The 18,961-nt window shown below is 30.9% G+C and overlaps 3 protein-coding genes across 5 annotated transcripts in view; 2 read left to right on the top strand and 1 right to left on the bottom strand.

Annotated features, from left to right (window-relative positions):
- The window catches only part of LOC130900815 (alpha-1D adrenergic receptor), a 51,730-nt gene extending 41,721 nt beyond the window's left edge, over window positions 1–10,009 (top strand). For 2 of the 3 annotated variants that reach the window (XM_057811706.1, XM_057811703.1), the window contains 2 exons: window positions 4,702–4,836; window positions 6,551–10,009. In XM_057811706.1, coding sequence (XP_057667689.1) covers window positions 4,709–4,836; window positions 6,551–7,964 — 1,542 coding nt within the window. In that variant the 5' untranslated portion in view covers window positions 4,702–4,708 and the 3' untranslated portion in view covers window positions 7,965–10,009. Of the gene's footprint in view, window positions 1–3,091; window positions 3,397–4,701; window positions 4,837–6,550 lie in introns of those variants that run through there. The other variant, XM_057811705.1, reaches the window with a different exon arrangement.
- A 2,678-nt stretch (window positions 10,010–12,687) lies between these two features.
- On the top strand, window positions 12,688–16,085 carry LOC130902230 (D-altritol 5-dehydrogenase-like). The gene is made up of 8 exons (XM_057814186.1): window positions 12,688–12,953; window positions 13,052–13,490; window positions 13,710–13,837; window positions 14,918–15,084; window positions 15,161–15,358; window positions 15,417–15,603; window positions 15,678–15,785; window positions 15,841–16,085. The coding sequence occupies exons 2-8, from the start codon at window positions 13,350–13,352 to the stop codon at window positions 15,950–15,952; spliced, it is 1,041 nt and encodes a 346-aa protein (XP_057670169.1). The 5' UTR covers window positions 12,688–12,953; window positions 13,052–13,349; the 3' UTR covers window positions 15,953–16,085.
- Window positions 16,086–16,231: 146 nt separating this feature from the next.
- On the bottom strand, window positions 16,232–18,961 carry LOC130902231 (regucalcin-like). Its single transcript, XM_057814187.1, has 6 exons — window positions 18,707–18,961; window positions 18,446–18,607; window positions 18,190–18,393; window positions 17,804–18,019; window positions 16,515–16,684; window positions 16,232–16,428 (listed from the first exon to the last, which is right to left on the bottom strand). The coding sequence occupies exons 2-6, from the start codon at window positions 18,600–18,602 to the stop codon at window positions 16,273–16,275; spliced, it is 903 nt and encodes a 300-aa protein (XP_057670170.1). The 5' UTR covers window positions 18,603–18,607; window positions 18,707–18,961; the 3' UTR covers window positions 16,232–16,272.

The raw sequence follows: 18,961 nt of genomic DNA, 5'->3' as shown, positions 1-18,961 counted from the left end.
TTCAGAACAAAATATGTGGAAATTTTTCTAAGCGACGAAAACTACCCCTTATTGTCAAAATTCAATAAATTAAAAGTTGAAGCATTGAGTAAGTTAAAAAACCATTTGTAAGAATAAAATGAAGATCGCATGATATTTTTGGATACTATTTATGTTTTTCAACCATTAATAAATGTATTTCAACCCTTAGAAAACAACCCTTGTTATGATAAAATTTATCAATAGTTTAAAATATGTCGTAATAAACTAACTAGAAAGTATTGTTTTATTATTTGAATTCTACTTTTTGGAAATTGATTTTAAATTGATTATACGTAAGTGATCACAGTATATTTCCAATGCTTTTATTTTTATAGCTATTAAAATGATGTTTTCACAAAACACTATTATCAATCTCTCTCCGTATAAAAATCGAGGTTATTTTAAATATTCAGTATTTATTGATGATTAGTAATATATACTGACCTTTCAGAAAATTGAAAATTATGTAATAATTTATACAAAACGACTATGTTATCGGTGTTCCGTGACATCTTCCCTATAAAATATTGACTACAATATTATTAGACATAAAGATTTTATGAAATTTTCTATTCCGAAGACGATTTTCAAACACTTTCATTGGGGTCACAAAAAGTAAACCAAGAAACCTACATAATGACAAAAAAATTATTAGATAATGTGAAATGTCGAAACGATTTCACAACGAGCACGTTTTAAAAGGTATAATGTAATAAACGATTATCTAAATTATAATCTCCGTCGAAAATCACTTATTAGGAATTCAAATAGGTCCAAAGTTGTATATTTAGTGTCGAAATTGAAGGAAATAAAAATCCATTTTGCTTTGTTTCAAGTTGAAATTTCTGTACTTGGACGCACAATTAATCTAAATGTTGAACATTTTCAATAAAACGTTCATAATTCTATTACATTCGTTTGTATGTGTCCCGGAATATTTTCCTTTTGCTAAATACAACAAAAAGCTTTTTACCTACTATTCCTTTTTCAGTTTCACAATATGGTCATTTTTTTTAAGTAAAATACGTTTCTTCTTGGCTATTTTGCTAGATCTATGGAAATTCTATTATACAACACTGTTTACTATTATTGTATGTGTTTATAACACAGTCTCCTGCAGGTAGAATCTTCAGATTTTGGTATTTCTTTGAGAAAGATCCTTATCGACCGAAAGATATTAAATAAACAGGTCATTATTGACCCCCTATACTAATTTATGATTGAACGGACAAAATAAAATGCAAAAATGAAAAATAAAACACGAAATAAGACGTTTACAGGGTTGTTCCGGGACCTAATGCGAAAAATTCGAAACCCCTCGTTCATGAGTTGTGAAATCAGAACTTATTATTAAGTACGTCCATGTAGAGTGATTGACGGAATAAATAATTCTACACTATTATCTGAAGACCAGGAGCGGCTCATGCCCAATAGTTAATAATCCGTAACTTTTACAGGACTAAACAGCAAAAATAAATTTTTCAATCGATTTTTTAACAAAAATGTACTCTTTGTTTAACTCGATAAAATTTATGGTTTAGGAGATATGTAGATTTTTAAATCGTTGTACATGCCAAGGAAACCGTTAGCCATAAAGAGATATTCTGAGGAAAATTATCATAAATTGTAATTATTTATGGAAAATACTTACAGGAGGTATTAAAACACAATCAAATATTTCTAATTAATAAATAAATAAACATTTGTACTACATAATAGCGAAGATCATATTACTTGCATGAGGAAAAACTTTTTAGAGATTAATAATTAAAATATGAAAAATAACATTTTTCCTAATAGGTGGATTGGTCCAGGAGGTCCATTTGCATGATCACCACGCACCACATACAATGGATTCATTTTTTTTTTTTTGGTTAGGGGATAAAATTCCATTGTACCGCTATAAGCCAGAATCTTGGAACGCTCTGCTCCAAGTTCAAAGAAATACCCTCCGTAGACTCGGAAAGTGTCTAGAAGTAGAAGGTACCCACTTCGAACCTTCTCCACGACCCAACGCTTGGTTGGACCGTCCTGAGTCCTTGAAACATTACCTAACACTTGACACATCTGCTTACCCATTGTAAAAAAACTTACTTCTCATATTTTTTATTTTTTTAAACATAATTTGAATAGTATTTGATTAAAATTTATAATTAGTATTTACACCTTTACATTACGTAACTGTTTTTGGTAAATTTTGTTTTTAAGGGTATAAAAAAATGGCAAAGTTAAAAAAACGAGACTTTTATTATAAAATATAACAATATAAATACAACAACAAAAAATTGTTGTTATGATCACAGTTATTTATATTTTTTCACAAAAAATGAAATACAATATTGTGGTTTTCTAAAACAATCACTGCCAAGATAATCACTTCGGATTTCTGACAATTTTTCCAGATAAATTTATCAATTTTGGTTGGGGCTCAATATGTTAATATCTTCTATAAGTATTTTCAATCAATAATTACAATTTATCGTAATTTTCTTTATGGCGAACGGTATCCTTAGCATGTACAACGATTTAATAACTACATAATATCTCCTAAATCATAAATTCATCAAGTTAAACAATGAGTAGTACCTTTTTGAAAAAAGTTCAATTGAAAAATTCATATTTTCTATCATTAGATTTTACAGGTTGTCCCTATAAAAGCCCCTGGCGTTCAGATAGTAGTGTAGAATCATTTATTCTGTCAAACACACAACATAGACATACGTAATCATCCATTAAAAGTCATTATGTTCGAACTTATAATTTAGAAAATATACTTAAATATTCAAGTTCTGATTTCGCAACTTCAAATACCTATAACTCAGAAACGAGGGTTCGTATCAGAACTTTTTTTGTCACCGCATTATTTGCAAGTCATTTACTCATTCCCATATTTTTGCATCAAGTCCCGGAACCGTCTATATCCCAAATAAATAAATTCTCATATAATTTGTTGCATACGAAAGTATGTGTCTAAATTACGAAATGAAAAGCACCGTAAAGACTGTTCAAATATAAAGTTAGCCTTTATACTTGTCGCAAAGATAACAAAGTAGAGAGTTAGGTATTTTTCACACAGTCGAGCTTTTAATTTTGATTAGAGTTCAGTTTGTAGCTGACCATCGACAAGCGTACACGATTATCGTTGTGGTGTCGGTATCAGGACGCGAGAATATTTATTTTGTTCTGTTTGTTGGTAAATTTTGTTTTTCGAAAATATGTTTAAATGTTAATTCGTTTTTAAATACGTGATTAGACGAATATATTATGTGGTGATATGTGCTCAATACGCCGAAATCTAAGATAACCTTTGTGGATTATATGATACATACTAATCGTTTTTTTTATTACCGAAATTTTTCAATAAATTTTTGATATGTAAGTATTTTTTTATTCATTAGGTCTCATAACAGATTAAATTCTTTTTATATTGAGTACATTTAAGTTAGAAAGAATGTAAAAAATCAACTTTTGGTTGGTGTTTTTTCGAAAGATTATTTTTTTGCGGAATATGCATACTAGATGCAGATATTTGAATATTGTCTGTTCAAGCGTTTTCTTCTCTTGTTTTGCCAGATAATTTTAATCAATAGTGCAACTTGGTACTTACTATATAAGAGCTAATATTAGGCCAACTGTTATTACTGTTATTTGATTCCCTTTGGAGTAGAATTTTTAGCTTGATATCGACGTGTCTGTCACAAAGAATTGTCTCTTCCATTTGAATATAATTTAAAGTTATTTAGGCATTTCTTAGATTTAAATTTCTTCTAAATCTACTAATACAACATATTTACAATGACAAGGTTTTGGGACTTGTAATAAATACAACAATTAAATGGTACAATTATTGTCAGAGTTTACTTGAATCCATATTACCTCACGTATCTTATGTTCTTTTCTACTGAATTCAAGAAAAAAGATTGTTTGTACTTAATTTTCCTAATTTTAATAACAAATTGATTTAACTCTTCAATCGTGTTTATAGTAAGTGTCGATCATGTCATTAATAATTTTTTTTAGTATTGTGAAATCTCCAAATCATAAATTAGTTTAAATTTTGTTTTTCTGTTATTACCAGGAGCTTCAACATCGTATAGATAAGCAATTTATTTGTGTTATTAATAGTGTATGGAATTATAATTAAATTAATCACGTTTTTATTTTTACTATTGAATCAAATAAATGAAAACATACAAAAAATGATAAGGGGTTATCGGATTCATTAAAAAAATTTCCACTAGCATTTCTTCAGATTCATTCATAATTTTGACTCGTAGATAATTAAATTTATTAGATACTGTAATACGATTTGTTGTTCTGGTGTTATAATTTAATAGATTTACAAGACACGATGATATAAAATGCATCAACAGTATTGACATCACGGGTCAACAATTGTATTCGAAGAAATGTTGAATAACAGTACAATAAAATTCAAAATACTTCACCAATTGAACACTTTATTTTATTGTTAAAAAGTCTGAACAAGATCTTTTCAGTAGTTTATTTTGGAGGTTATCCAATGACGAAATTGATTTCCATAAAGGTAATCCGCGTTTCAAAATCGGTCATCAAGTCATCCAAGACCTCGTAAAAGTTTAATAAATTTGAAATTCATTTCTATTGATTTCTGATAATTGTGAGAATATTTTATATAAGATTGTTCTCTTTTCATTTCAGGCAATAAATGGATTCCGATTACCATTGGCTCATTACTATTGGGCTTGTCACGTTCTCAGTGATTGCAGTTACAGCTAATTTTGTTTTATTGTTCGTATTTTGTCGAAGGAGAGGACTTCGAACTGTTCCTAATAGGTAAATTATACTAATTATTTATGATATTAACTGCATTAATCATTAATTAATAACATTGCATATATTTCACTTTTTTTATACGAGGCATCTCCGATAATACATTTCGTGCGTGAAAACATTTTGTATTCAACCTTATATATACACATTTCTTCTCTATACGAGGATGGTTCCTGAAGTACATAATCTATACAGTGAATTTGTGGACAGGGAAAAAATTGGTCTTAGTTACGTGATACAATACTTTCATTAGAAGGGCGTTAGCACAACCAATATAAACCTGAACTAGATTCTATTCTGGGTGAGACTGCTCCTTCGTTATTAGCAGTAAAATATTAAGTAGCAGAGTTTAAACGAGGCCGGCGGCCGGCCTGCGAAGACATGCATCGCAGTGTTCGACCAAAAAGGGGTGATGCATCCAGAAATATTCAAGAAAATCCACAAAGCGGTACTAGGTTATCGTCGGCTGAAAATACGCGAGCTAGCAGATATAGTAAACATTTCAAAAAGTGCAGTACAACGCATATCAACTAAAAATTTGGTAGACGAGAAAGCTGTGCTCACAATGAAACAAAAACAACGTCTTCTGGATGTTTCCATTGAGTGTTTGGTTACTTTTCACAGTAATAAAGCCGAATTTTCACGCCGTTCCATAACCATCCATATGTGATGCGCGTGGGATAATTTTTATTTACCAGCTAGAAAAAGGAAAAACTATTAACGGCGAGTATTATGCTAATTTATTGCAACGTTTGAGCCAATAAATCAAGCAATCAACGGTAGCATTTGGTTAGGAAGAAAGTGTTGTTTCATCAAGATAATGCACCAGCTCACACATCCGTTATTTCATTATCCAAAATTAATGAATTGCTACTTTATGCAACCTATTCGCCGGATGTAGCCACCTCGGATTATTATCTGTTCTCATACTTAAAAAAATGGCTCGGTGGTCAAAGATTTTCCGACAAACAAGAGGTGAAATCGGCAGTTAAGGGCTATTTAAGGAACATCTTATTATTGAATTTCGCTGGGAACAGTGTATGGAGCTAAAAAGACATTACGTTGGAAAATAAATATATTTTTTTCCAAAATTTGTGTATTTTCTTTGTTGGGTACCTGAGACCATCCTCGTATGTACTTTGTACACAAAAAATTATTTGATGTCTAAGAAAAACAAAATAAACGTAACGTTTATTTTCACACATTTCTTAGTAAATAATATATTATTTAATCACTTGTGGTATATAATAGTAAGAAACTGAGTAGTATACAACGTGTCATGTATAGAATTTGAACCTATTCCGTTTTAAACTATTATTATCTTGCGCTTTTTCTTGTGGTTTTTTCTCCTCATTTAAATTCTACCGCAAGTTTTTCATTCTAAATGTTTGACGTCAATTTTTTTAATCACATACCGTTTTTCAGAATATATTAACTACTTACGAATGTTATAATAACGAGTGAATATGTGTTTTTATGTAGCTTAATAAGTTTCAACAATTTTATTATAGAATATTTTTTTATGTTTTTAATTTTGTGCCTATTAATATATTAGTGTATAATTAGCATTAAATGAGATGTGTATATCGATGTTACAAAATTTTGTTTTCACGTGTTTTATACTACGATTTATAATCAAATTTCTGTTTTATACTTTAATCTTCTCATAGTATTAAAGTTTCTATAACGATTTGTGATCAAAAATCTTTATTTCCAGATTCATCATTAATCTTTTGGTGACTAATCTTTTGTCGAGTATCCTCCTGATACCTCTTCTCCTAGTGAATCAAGAATCTTATTCATCTCTATCGACACTACCGACGACGACAGTTTATTCGGAAGGATTCAGAAACGATCCAACATCAAACACCTTCGAAGTGATAGTTTCTGGAAATGTTTTACCGATCGATCAAAACGGTACGAACGTGTTGTGCTATTTTGCTCAAAGTACCACGAGTTTTATTTGCACGGCATCCATTTTGAGCATCCTACTGATCGGAATCAATCAATATTTCGGCGTTATACACTCGCTGAGATATCATTTTTACATCAACAGATGTCGATCCAGTGTTTTTATCGGCATAAGTTGGTCGATAGCTCTAATTTGTGCTATTCTGAGTTCTTTAACTTATAGTGATAGTAGTATGTGGCATTTTTGTAAAAATAGACCACCGCCAAGTGACAGTGTACGAATTTTAAACACTCTATATGCTTTTAGTTATTTTTTTCTTGTGATATTAGCACCTTTCGTAGCCATATGTATAATTTATGTTTGTATTTATACTGCCGCGCATCAGAATAGTGAAAGGATGAGACGATCGGCTTCGGCTCCTTTGAATCCTCAAATCGATTGTACCATACACGTTCCCTTAAAAGAATCTAGTCATCACAAAGATTCGTTGCCGAAGGTACATTCGGCACCGAATTTTTCAACATTAGACCACGGGAAAAGTTTCGTTATGGAAGAAGAAATTAATAAAAAAGTCAATAGAAGCTCGAGCGATCGAAGTACCAATAGTTTTATAAGTAATTTGAAACATAAAATATCGAACGCGTCCGTTTTTAGATATAGGGAAGAAACTAGAGCCGCCAAAATTAGTATTTTAGTTATATTTCTCGTATTAGTGTGCTACGTTCCGTATGGTATCAGTTTAGTTTTGTGTTCTAAATGTATCGAAGTAAATACGAGTCAGATATTTAATTATCTCTCGTTGATATTATTAGTTCTCTCGAATATAATTTCTCCTTTTTTATTCGGTTATAGAAACAAAAGAGTAAAAAGGGAAATTTGTAAAATGTTCAATGTCTCGAATCAAAATCATAATTTGGAAGTCGTCGAAAGACCCAGAAGACAATCGACGGTTAAAAATTACAGTTTCGATTATATTCCGGAAACTATGGAAAATGATAAAACCGAAATTGTAGTCGAAAATAATCACGTGATACCCGAAGTTATTGTTACTTGTAAAAACGAAAATGACAGAAAAAGTATATTGAAACGGGTGTGTAATACTTCCAATTGGTCCAGTTATAAAAAATGCAATTTTATAACCGTACCCGATAGTTGCATAAGCGCCGATGCGAGAGGATCTTTTTCCAGTGCCAGCACCCAAATGTCAGTAGAAGAATAATTCCAATTACACACCGAGAGAGTAGATAACTTACCATTGGACATCTATTTGCATAACATTTATCAAGAATAAATAGATATATAACTGTTATTAACCGAGGCTAATAATATAAATTTATTTATAGAATTGTACATTGCAAAGTAACGGTTACCGCTTTAATGATATCATACAGGGTGATCAGACTAAACAACAACAAAATCACTAAATTTCATGGTTATGTATAAATTATTTCCGAACGTGTTTAAAATTTATTTCGTTTCGTCTATTTTTAATAAATGTTACGTCTCTGGGAATTACGCTGAAAGTTGACATAGTTTTTTAACTATAATTTTTTTATCGAAAAAACAAATTTGTCAGTGTCGACGATATAAATAATATATAATATTTAGGTCTTCGTTCCTATTATTTTTTTTTAAATATTTTCCTTGTTATCGTCACAAAATTTTTTTTGGAATAGAATGTTTACCAAAAATAAAATCCTAAGCTTCAGCCTATTTTTGAAAATTTGAAATCAAGTTTCGCTTGGTCCCGTAATTTTTAATGAAATAGACATTCCCTATCCGCTAAATAATGATGGTAATTTATTATTCTAAATTTGAACCTCATCAATTTAATCATTTTTTAAAGAAATTGAACAGTGGGATGAACGCGGTCAATTAAGCAAATCTATATTTTTTCTCATAATCGTTTCATTGCATTATTAGCATACAATTTGAATTTTTTTAATTAAGTACACTACTACATATTTTTGAACGTCTATTTAGCATTCAAATACCTCATCCAACTTGGCCTCGTGTTTGACGGGTTTCTATAATGACAATATATTCCTTTGGTGGAGAATAGGCCTTCGTAAACCACTTGCTTCCTTTTGTATGTGTGCGTTGTTGACTTATATGCTTTATTTCCACTTAATTCCCTAGTATTCTCCAAGGAACTCGACTTCCAAATGGAAGAAGTAACAACTACTGAGCGTTTATTTATGTTTTTAATTGCCTTCTGCAATGCGCTGTTACTTCTGAAATTGTCACCAACTCCGCTGATTGAAAGAGATTCTCAACTACACGTTTTTCTTATATGATGCTTTTTCGAAAATTTTCCGCGGTCTGCCTACATTAGTCGAAACGATATGGAGGATCGCAAATCTCGAATTTGATCTCTTCATCCAATCAAATTTTTGTTAGTTGTTGAAGCAAGCCATCACAGATTTTGGAGGCATAGCAAGCTAATATCAAATCCTTTCAGATTTTCTGGTGAAGTTTTCAAAATTAAATTTGAACGAAATGAGCTTAAAGAAAAAAGAGTTCTTATCTCCCTTTTGCTGCTTCAAAAAAGTCCCTCCTCGAGTGTTCTGGTTATAAAAAGTTTGATCATAAATGGAAAAATATATATTGAAAAGATGTAAGCAAATATTGTATAGCCATGTCTTGTTTACATCATTCCAATATCAAATTTTAGTATTCTGAACATGACTTTTTTCCACCTAGATCAAACAGTGGATTCGAGTGAATAAACGAGTTGTCAGCTTTTTTTTAGCAAGTTTATTGTTGAATGTTGCTTGGTTTGTTGTACTCTCCGGTTTCATTAATTGATTACTTTTCCTATATCCAAACGGCAGACAATTTTCTCAAAACTTGATATAACGTGAGATATGAGGTACCATAACGAAACTTCTGTCAAACAGTAATAATAATTTGATTGTTCCATTCTTCACAAAATATCTTATATTGAACGTATTTTAATGTGGAAATTAAAAGAGTTAGGTTCTACTGTTCGTACCTATCATTTTGTTTAGTAACAGTATTTTTTTGAAAAAAAAAAAACTGTTAAGAATAAGTTCGTATTTTTTTATAGACTGATGAATTTTTTTTATGAATAAGTTATATAGAGAGTATTTTATATTAAAAGTTTTTTGTAAAATCATATTGATTATTCAATTTTGTTACCTACATTTTTTTAGAGTATATACCTATATTTGTATATAAATTATTTATTAAATGTAATCGTGTAAGATGCTTTCATGTCAAAATAAATATTTTAAAAATATATTCGAGATTTTATTTATTTCAAGGAAATCATATGAAAAAAAAATTATATATAATTAGTGAAACTTTGGGAACATCTCGAATAAAACTGAAATAAGACATTACATACTTAAAAAAAAACTTTTATAGTTTTCATTTTACTTATGTACAACTTTTGATTCTGCTAATTCAATCATTATTTATCAGACTTGAAGTTATTCCCAAATGAAGAAAATTAAATCTTTATCTTTGACGCTATCTATTAACCAGATGCTAAACTATAAGATTAAAACAATTTTAAATATACAGATTTCTGTAATAAACTATAAAATTATTCCACAGATATTCATTAATCATATGAAAAACTGTCAGTAAATATATGTCATGCTGAGACTTAAAGTTTATATATTTATATTTCTAACAATTTTCATTCCTGAATCTGGAAAATAAAATCTTGACGCTATCTATTAGCCACAAGCTGAACTATCTGTTTGGCAAGCTTACAGATTCCTATGAAGAACTGATTTTTTTTAAATTATTAGATCTAAAATATGAAAAACTATATAGAGCGAAATTCCCCAAGAGTTCACTAGGTGAATATATTTATATTTCAGGAAATTTTTACATTCCACTACTCAGTTTGCATTAATAAGATATAAAAAAAATGCATCTAATACTCGGAATTAGTTTTACAAAGAATACAATAGTATGGACAAAAAATGACTGAAAATAGAGTTCGGTAATTTAAATATAGATGTCAAGACAAGTTTTTTGTCAACATAGAATAAAAATGGGTATTATTATAGTTTAGTAATTCACATATAGATGTCCCTACAACTTGTTCATCAATATGGACAGAAAATCGCTGATAATAGATATTATAGTTCAACAATTCACGTTAGATATCACAATTTTTTTGCAATATGAACAAAAAATGATCGATAATAGACATGATAGTTTGCAAAGCATATATGAATGTCACGGCAAGTTATTTCTGAATAAGGAAGAAAAATGAACGATAATAGACATAAAAGATAATAGATTATAGTCCGACATTTTAAGTGTAGATATGATGATAAGTTGTTTGTCAATATAGACAAAATATGGCCGATAAGAGACATTATATTTCATTAATTCATATATAGATATCAAGACAAGTTCAGAAACTTTCGTATAGATGTCACGAGAAATTATTTTGTAATATAGACAAAAAATGACCGAGATTAGACATAATAGTTCTGCAAAGCTCGTATGGATATCACCATGATGTAAAGACTACAAGGTGTGCTATCGCGCACCAGCTGGGAAGCAGCCAATGAGAATTCGCTCCCAAGATGACGCGCCAATTTGAAACATTTGAATTAAATACATGATATAAAGACTACAAAGTCAAATGTTTCAAATTGGCGCGTCATCATGGATATCACAAGTTATTTGTTAATGAGGAATAAAAATGGCCCGTAATAGATATTATAGTTCAGTAATTCACATATAAATATCACGACAAGGTGTTTGTTAATGTGGACAGAAATTGACCTATTTTGATCATTATCACCTGTATTCTGATCGATCCTAGTCATTTGTAAATAGTTCTTCGGAAGTAAAATTTGGATTTTGTCCATAATTTCGAAATGGTTGATTTTCGTTGTAGTTGTTATTATTTGACGATAATTTGTGATAATGCGGATAGTTTTCTGGAGATTGTTGACATAGGTGTTGGCTTAGGACGTTGATTCATGGGCTCTTGGTTTGGTCTGAAAACGTTTTGAGGAGGTCCAAAGACTTGTCTGCTCATCGGATATCGTCTGGGGACATTTGTCTAGGATATTAGGATAGGTTGATTAGGGAATTGATTATAGTCTATTTCAGAAAGGTATAGAGTAATAAAATGGGGAATTCCGTCCAGTTCGGCTCAATTTCGGTGTCGGCCATAGGTGTAAGAGCGTAAGATGCGTAAGAGAATTAGGAAAAGTATGTTTTCTGGCCTGGAGTGTCAATATCGAAATATTGTGCAGGGATTACTTAGGTAGCAGATTATACAGTTACGTTTTATATTAAACAGGTACCGTTTAACCTTCTAATAGTGCCTCTGCCTAATTCCAACCCTATTTCAGACTCGACTTTCCTTTTTATGAGTATCCTACCGGCACGCCTTTTTGCACACTATTTTCAGTGTTTGTGAATGGATAACAATAGGCTGAACCCATAAATTGAGCCAAACCCGGGCAGTACTACCTGCACTTGATAAAAAGAAAAAGAATTTTACAATGAAATGCCAAACTATGAAAGTGGCTTGAATATTCGTTGGGTCACTCTGGGGTCCTTTTGCATCTCCAATGAGATTTTATTCCTCTATACCTTTCTGAAATAAACTATAGATGGTTTATCGTTTTCAACAAAATGATCCGGTTGTTGGTAAGACGAGGTGGATGCTCTGCTATTGTCATTTAAATTGCCGCAAAACTTTTCAAAGTTTTCAAATTGTTAGTTGGTGATTTATATTCCGTTTACTGCTGATAATTTTTTCGTTATCTATTTCTATATTTGGAATTAAAATCTATGTTTATAGTAAGGAATCTTTCGCAATGAATAGAATTCAACTATCTTTACTAAAATCCTTATACAGAAGTTGTTGGAAAGGTAAAGAGGAAAAGGCACTTACAGATTGTACGTCAACTCGATCGATCTGCTTTCCCCGTCCTTTTTCGAGATTCGACGCTCCTGTTTACACTAGTTCGAAATTTTATAAGTTCGCAATACGGACTTGAGGTTTAGAAACTCCAAGGTCCCGAATCTCACTTCCGACACTATGCGACACTTCCGAAAGCAACGTTAGAATAAAGAATGAATTATTAAAAGAATTACAGTTTGTATTATCCTCCGTGTTTCTGGAGTAATCATAGTTATTGTATGCCGTCAGCTCTTAGTTTATAACTAATATAATTTGGAATTACACATGGATGGAGCAGTAAGTTGGTTTTTATAAATAATGTCTATAAAGATGAAAAAAGCTGTTGACTGTTAACAAGAACCTCTAGTTACAATGAAAATGTATTCGACTTTCAGAAAGTTTATATATGCTATTTGGTTGAAGAGCGTGCTTGGAAGTGGTTCAACGGTTTTGGGACCTATTTTTGTGAGCCTCTATTATCGAAAACAGAAGAAGAAGATTAAAATAGCTCAACTAAGAAGTCTCTCAGCTAATATTCGTTCCTAGTTAGAAAAACTAAGTTAATAAACGTACTGTATAAAAAAAAGATAACATGTTTAAAAATATTTCATTATCAAAAGTATAAATAATGTTTTTAAAATGTTTTTAACTTCACATATTCTGTGAAACTAGCTAAGAGGAAACATATCCAAAATGGAAGCCCTAAATTTTACTTTGAAAAATAAAAGATTGGAATTGGAGCAAGTACCTATACCAAAAGTGACTGAAAAAGATCAGGTGTTAATTAAAGTGGCATTTGCTGGAATTTGCGGTACGGACCTTCATATTATTGAAGTAAGTATAGTATGTCTTAGCATATTAATTGTAATTTGAAATAACAAGTTATATAGTTGTTTTTGTAAATTTCATTATGGATTAACTGATATTTCAACATATTAAAATTAACCTTGAATTATTAACAATCTTGCGTCAGAGTTTGATACAAACATTAAACAATATAAGTAAACGAAAAACTACTGTTTGTTTTATATTCTATATTGTTTTGTTTTTCAGGGAGAGTTTCCTTGTAATCCAAATAAAACTTTTACTTTGGGACATGAATTTGCTGGAACTGTTGTAGAAATTGGCGCTGACGTTAACATTTTCAAAAAAGGCGATAAAGTAGCTGTCGATCCCAATAGGTAAGGCATCAAACCGTGGATAGAAATGATTGTTTTATCAATGATTGAAAAATATTCTAGTTTTTCGGACGGGTAGTTGAACATATTATGCCTATATGTTTTGTCTGGCGTAGGGTCTCATGCGAATGAAAATTATTTATATGAGAATTATTTATATAGATATTTAAAATACTTGAAATAACTAAAATGTTTCTTTGTATACTACATTAATAACTTCTGTCCGATTGTGTGGAAAACGGACATGATTATATTTTACACATCAAATCTTCCAGATGGATTGAATTTTTACATTACTTTTAACAATTATCGTCATATTTCAACCCTATCATATATAGTTCTTCCAATATCAATTGCAGAAGACAGTTATGAGAGGAGCAATCAATATTTCATAAATACGCAAGGGACTTATACCAAGTTAAGAAATGAAAAATAGTGTTTACTCCCCGTATAAAATTCGCTAAGCATCTAACAAACTATCAGTCCAAGTGGACTCATCATCTCCACTGTTTACCAATGAAAACAGCGAGTCGTAAACATAAATGCATTTCTATTGAAAGAAGCTGTTTGTACACAATTTCTTCGAAATATTCCTGGCTGCGATATGCTGTAGCGTCGCTAGGTGAGATTCATTTAATTCATAAATTTCTTTAGATAAATAGAAATATGGCATTCTTTAGACCATGGGCGACTGATGACAATGAAAATGCACAGTTTTTTACCTTAAAATTTCGTTTTCCAGACAAAAAACCAGTAGGGTACAAAAACAGCTCAGTTTACGTCTGGTATCCCGTTTAAACCAAACGCACTTACAGGCAGGTACATTTTACTCGTCTATTTACGTTTTATAATTCAATATTCAGTTGTAACGAGTTAATGAGGTATATTAATGATTTTTTTCTAAGTTCCAAGAGGACTACAATTAAGTGCATCTGTCTAAATAACGACGTATAATAATAACTTTATAAAATAAGGTATCTACGCCTATGGTAGATTGAACAAAATTGTTCGCAATTGATTTTTGAAAAACTATATGTTTCTTTTGGATATGTTTATCATGGATAATTAATTAATTAATTTCAGTGGATGTTTCTGCTGCGATCACTGTCATGTAGGGAATCCACACTTTTGCAATAACGGAGGAATTAATAATACTATAGGGATTTTCCAGAACGGAGGCTGGGCTAATTACGCTTTAGCACCTGTTCATCAGGTATACAAAGTTCCAGATTATATCACTTTGGAACAAGGTAAAGAGGAAATTTCTTATTTTTTCTCATATTTCAAATATGAAATAAATTAAAGTCTTGGTGATATTTTTTTAAGCTGCTCTATTGGAACCACTATCATGTTTGACACATGGATGGGACGTTATCAGTCCTGTGAGTATAGGGCAAAAAATTCTCATTACTGGTGCTGGCATTATTGGTAATCTTTGGGTCTGCAATTTGCATTTACATGGTCATCGGAACGTAACAGTTTCTGAACCAAATAGAAAGAGATTGGAGATGTTGAAAAAATTAAGTATGTGAAATTAATTTAGACGAAATTTATTAAATCTCAAAAAATTATCAAATTTTAGATACTGGTTGTAAATTACTTACACCGGATGAATTGAAAAGGAATCAAGAAGCTGATCCTAATTATTTGTTCGATTTAGTTATAGACTGTAGTGGATATGCACCGGCGATTGAACATGCTGTTTCTTTGTTAGCGAAAGGTGGAAAACTTTGTATTTTTGGTGTTGCTTCACCTCATGCAGACATTAAGTTCGTATTTTTATCTGTTTATAATATTTATTTAACTTATTTATGTATGTATTTTTATAATTTATTAATTTCAGAATTAAGCCGTTCGATGTTTATTTTAAGGAATTGAAAATATTTGGTGTTTTAGTTAACCCTTTTAGCTTTCCAAAATCAATCGGTCTAATTGAGGCCATGGGAGACAGGTATTGATGAAAAACATAATTATTGAAAGTATTTATTGAATTATATATTTTATAGGTATTTGAACTATGAAAATTTGGGAATAAAAACATTTTCTTTGAAAGATTATAAGGAAGCGATTGCCTTGTTGAAGACTGGCACTATTGCGAAAGCCATATTCAAAATGTGAACCTACAATATTTTTTCGCCATTAGAAAAAACTATTTAGGAAAAATTTTATCATATATCGGTGACGGCAGTTATGTAAAATATATAATCATTTTCCAAAAAAATAAAAATTTCATAAAAATTCAATCGTATAGTGCTTCATTACCTTTGAGTCCATTGACTCCTGAGCCTGCGACTCGGAAAAGTATTTCAGAATATTTACCGAATCTGTTGTATATTGATAAAATTTGACAATTACATAATGCAGGAGCCGCTGCGAGTTTAAAAAAATATGAAACTATAATTTTTCACGATTTATTCAGTAATTATAAACTTTAATAGTTAAATTACAGCTTCATCAGCTTGAAATCCTTTAACATTCAAGCCTGTGACACGGAAAATCGATCCAGGCCATTGTCCAAAAGATCTATCTATAATAGATCCGCTTGTAACATAAAGTTCGTCCAAATTAGGTCCTCCAAATGAAACTGATGTTATCTGAATAAAAAGAATCATGTGAATCATTAGTTTTTCAAAGATTTATGCACAACAATGTTGATATATGAAGTTGCTTCAAGACCAACCTGATCAGCGGGAATTTTAACAGTTTGGAGAATATTTCCTGTTCTCGGATCAATGTTATAAACGGCGGCTGCACCAAACATAGCTACCCAAAGATTACCATCAGTATCTATAGTCATCCCATCGCATAAAATATCTTTATTTTCGTTTTTAAATATTGTTTTCTGGTTTGCTGAAAGTGAATAGAAGTTATTTAAAATTTAACTTTACCTCTGGTACACATCACTCAATAATTTGTGTGACTAACTAGGAAAAACACATTTTTTTGCCAAAAATTGATTTTATTCATCAATGTAATCTCCTTCAAGAGCAATAAAATCATTATAGCTTCTCGATGCCGTGCTTGTAGACCTGAATTTGTCTTTTGCCTCATATAAGCTTCAGTTTCAGCAATTGCTTCTTAATTTGAGTTGAATTTCTTACCGGCGAACATTTTTTGAGATCAGCAAATAGCCAGTAGTCACTGGGGGCCTAATCTGGACTATACGTTAGATGAGGAATAAATTCGAAGTGTAATTCGTTCAATTTAATCACCGTTGCCATCGACTTGTGAAACATTGTTTTTTTAATCAACATATGAGGCCGTTTTTCTTTGATTTTTGTATCCAACATCTCTATGTAGTATTCGCTATTGATCGTCTCTTCTGGATATAGTCGATGAACAATATTCCATGTACATCTCAAAATACTGAAGCCATAACATTCCCGGCTGACTGTTGTGCTTTTGGACGCTTCGGAGCAATGGATCCATGTTTCATCCATTGTCACATATCGGCGCAAAAAGCCTGATTTCTTACGTGGAAATACCGCTCTGAATGAGCAACACGTTATTGTTTTTGATCGACTGCAAGTAAACGCGAAAAAAGCTTTCTCATCTCGCGCACTTTCAATTTACAACTGGATATAACAAATTTGTGGACTTTTTTGATGTTTTCTGGAGTAACCACCTCAATTGGACGACCAGAACATTCACCATCAAGGTTCTTTGAAGCAGAGTTCGGATAACACAGTGCTGAGCTTGTACAATATTTCTTTTTTTATCAAGAATTGATGATAAATTAACACACGAAATTATTTTGAAAATAACAAAAGTAGCTTCACTTAATTGGCTGCAACTTTTTTCTGACTAATCGAAATGTCTTGAAATGTTACATATAATCTTTTGAAAGTTGGTACTTCATAAACGTCATATGGACATGATAGGTAGCGTCATCTGTATGTCGGTCACACGACTTATTGAGTGATGTTATGGTATGAATTAGAAATGGAAATATAAAAAATAAATACGTACATAGAGTTCCTTTTTCGAAATTAATATCGTATTGATCAATGCTGTAGCGGTACGAATCGATATAATACATTTTTTCTCGAACATAATCGAAGGCTATACCATTTGATATACCAACATTGTGTCTATGAGTGTTAATAGTGTTATTGTAAAAACTATAAAGTGCACCTTGATTATCCTCAATTCCATCAACTTTAGCAGCCGATTTTGACATAGTACCTAAACAAATCGATATTTTACATAAAAATTTCATTGATAGTTGTAAATTACAAATAACCCAAGAAAGAGAAGAAATATGATTATCAAAGATATAAGAAACAACAAAGGAAGGTCGAAAATGAACTAGATTTGAGTTGTTTAAGTAAATATTTATGAAAATAAATTTTTACCTAACCATAATCTTCCGGTTTTATCACATTTTCCGTCGTTGAAAACATGAACGGTACCTTCCTCGACTGTACAAAGTTTTTGAATAGCTGTTACCTCTTCACTTTCTCCGTCCCATTCTATTAAAGCGACAGATCTATCCAACGTAACCAAAAAATTATTTTTTTTATCCTTTATTGGAATTATTATCGATACATTGTAATTTCCTAAGAAAAATTGTAACTATAATACTTGGTAATATTACACCGGTATACTTACCAATTCTTGCTTGGGTGTGCTTGTTTTCACGTGGCACATATTTATGAATTGTACTCGCAGTTACGTCGACAAAATAAAGACATTGAGTATTATGATCCCAATGGGGGCCTTCACTCAATAAAAACCCATTTAATAATTTTTCTACCTTCGGAGTCATTATTTCTAAATAGAACACGGCGATTATTATAAAATCAAGTGTAAACTTATATCTAAATAAATAGCAGTAAACGGATAGATTTAAATATTATATATATTACTTACTCTATAAATGGCTTTCAGTATTAAGAGTACACTATATACTAATTCGATCGTACTCGATTCTATTTTGTTTTACATACGTTTAAATTATTCTTATTTCTATTTAATGAGTAATTATAAGTCAGGTATGGACTAAGGCATTATTATACTTCATTTAATCACTTGTTTCGAAAGCCTGTTTCTCGGAATATGTAATAATTTATCGTTTGAAATACAGAAAAATGTATCTGCGTTTCATGATGAAGGTCACGAGAGTTG

This window comes from Diorhabda carinulata, chromosome X, assembly GCF_026250575.1.
Source record: "Diorhabda carinulata isolate Delta chromosome X, icDioCari1.1, whole genome shotgun sequence".
In the NCBI taxonomy this organism is placed as follows: domain Eukaryota; kingdom Metazoa; phylum Arthropoda; class Insecta; order Coleoptera; family Chrysomelidae; genus Diorhabda; species Diorhabda carinulata.
This window is presented reverse-complemented; position numbering and strand designations above follow the sequence as displayed.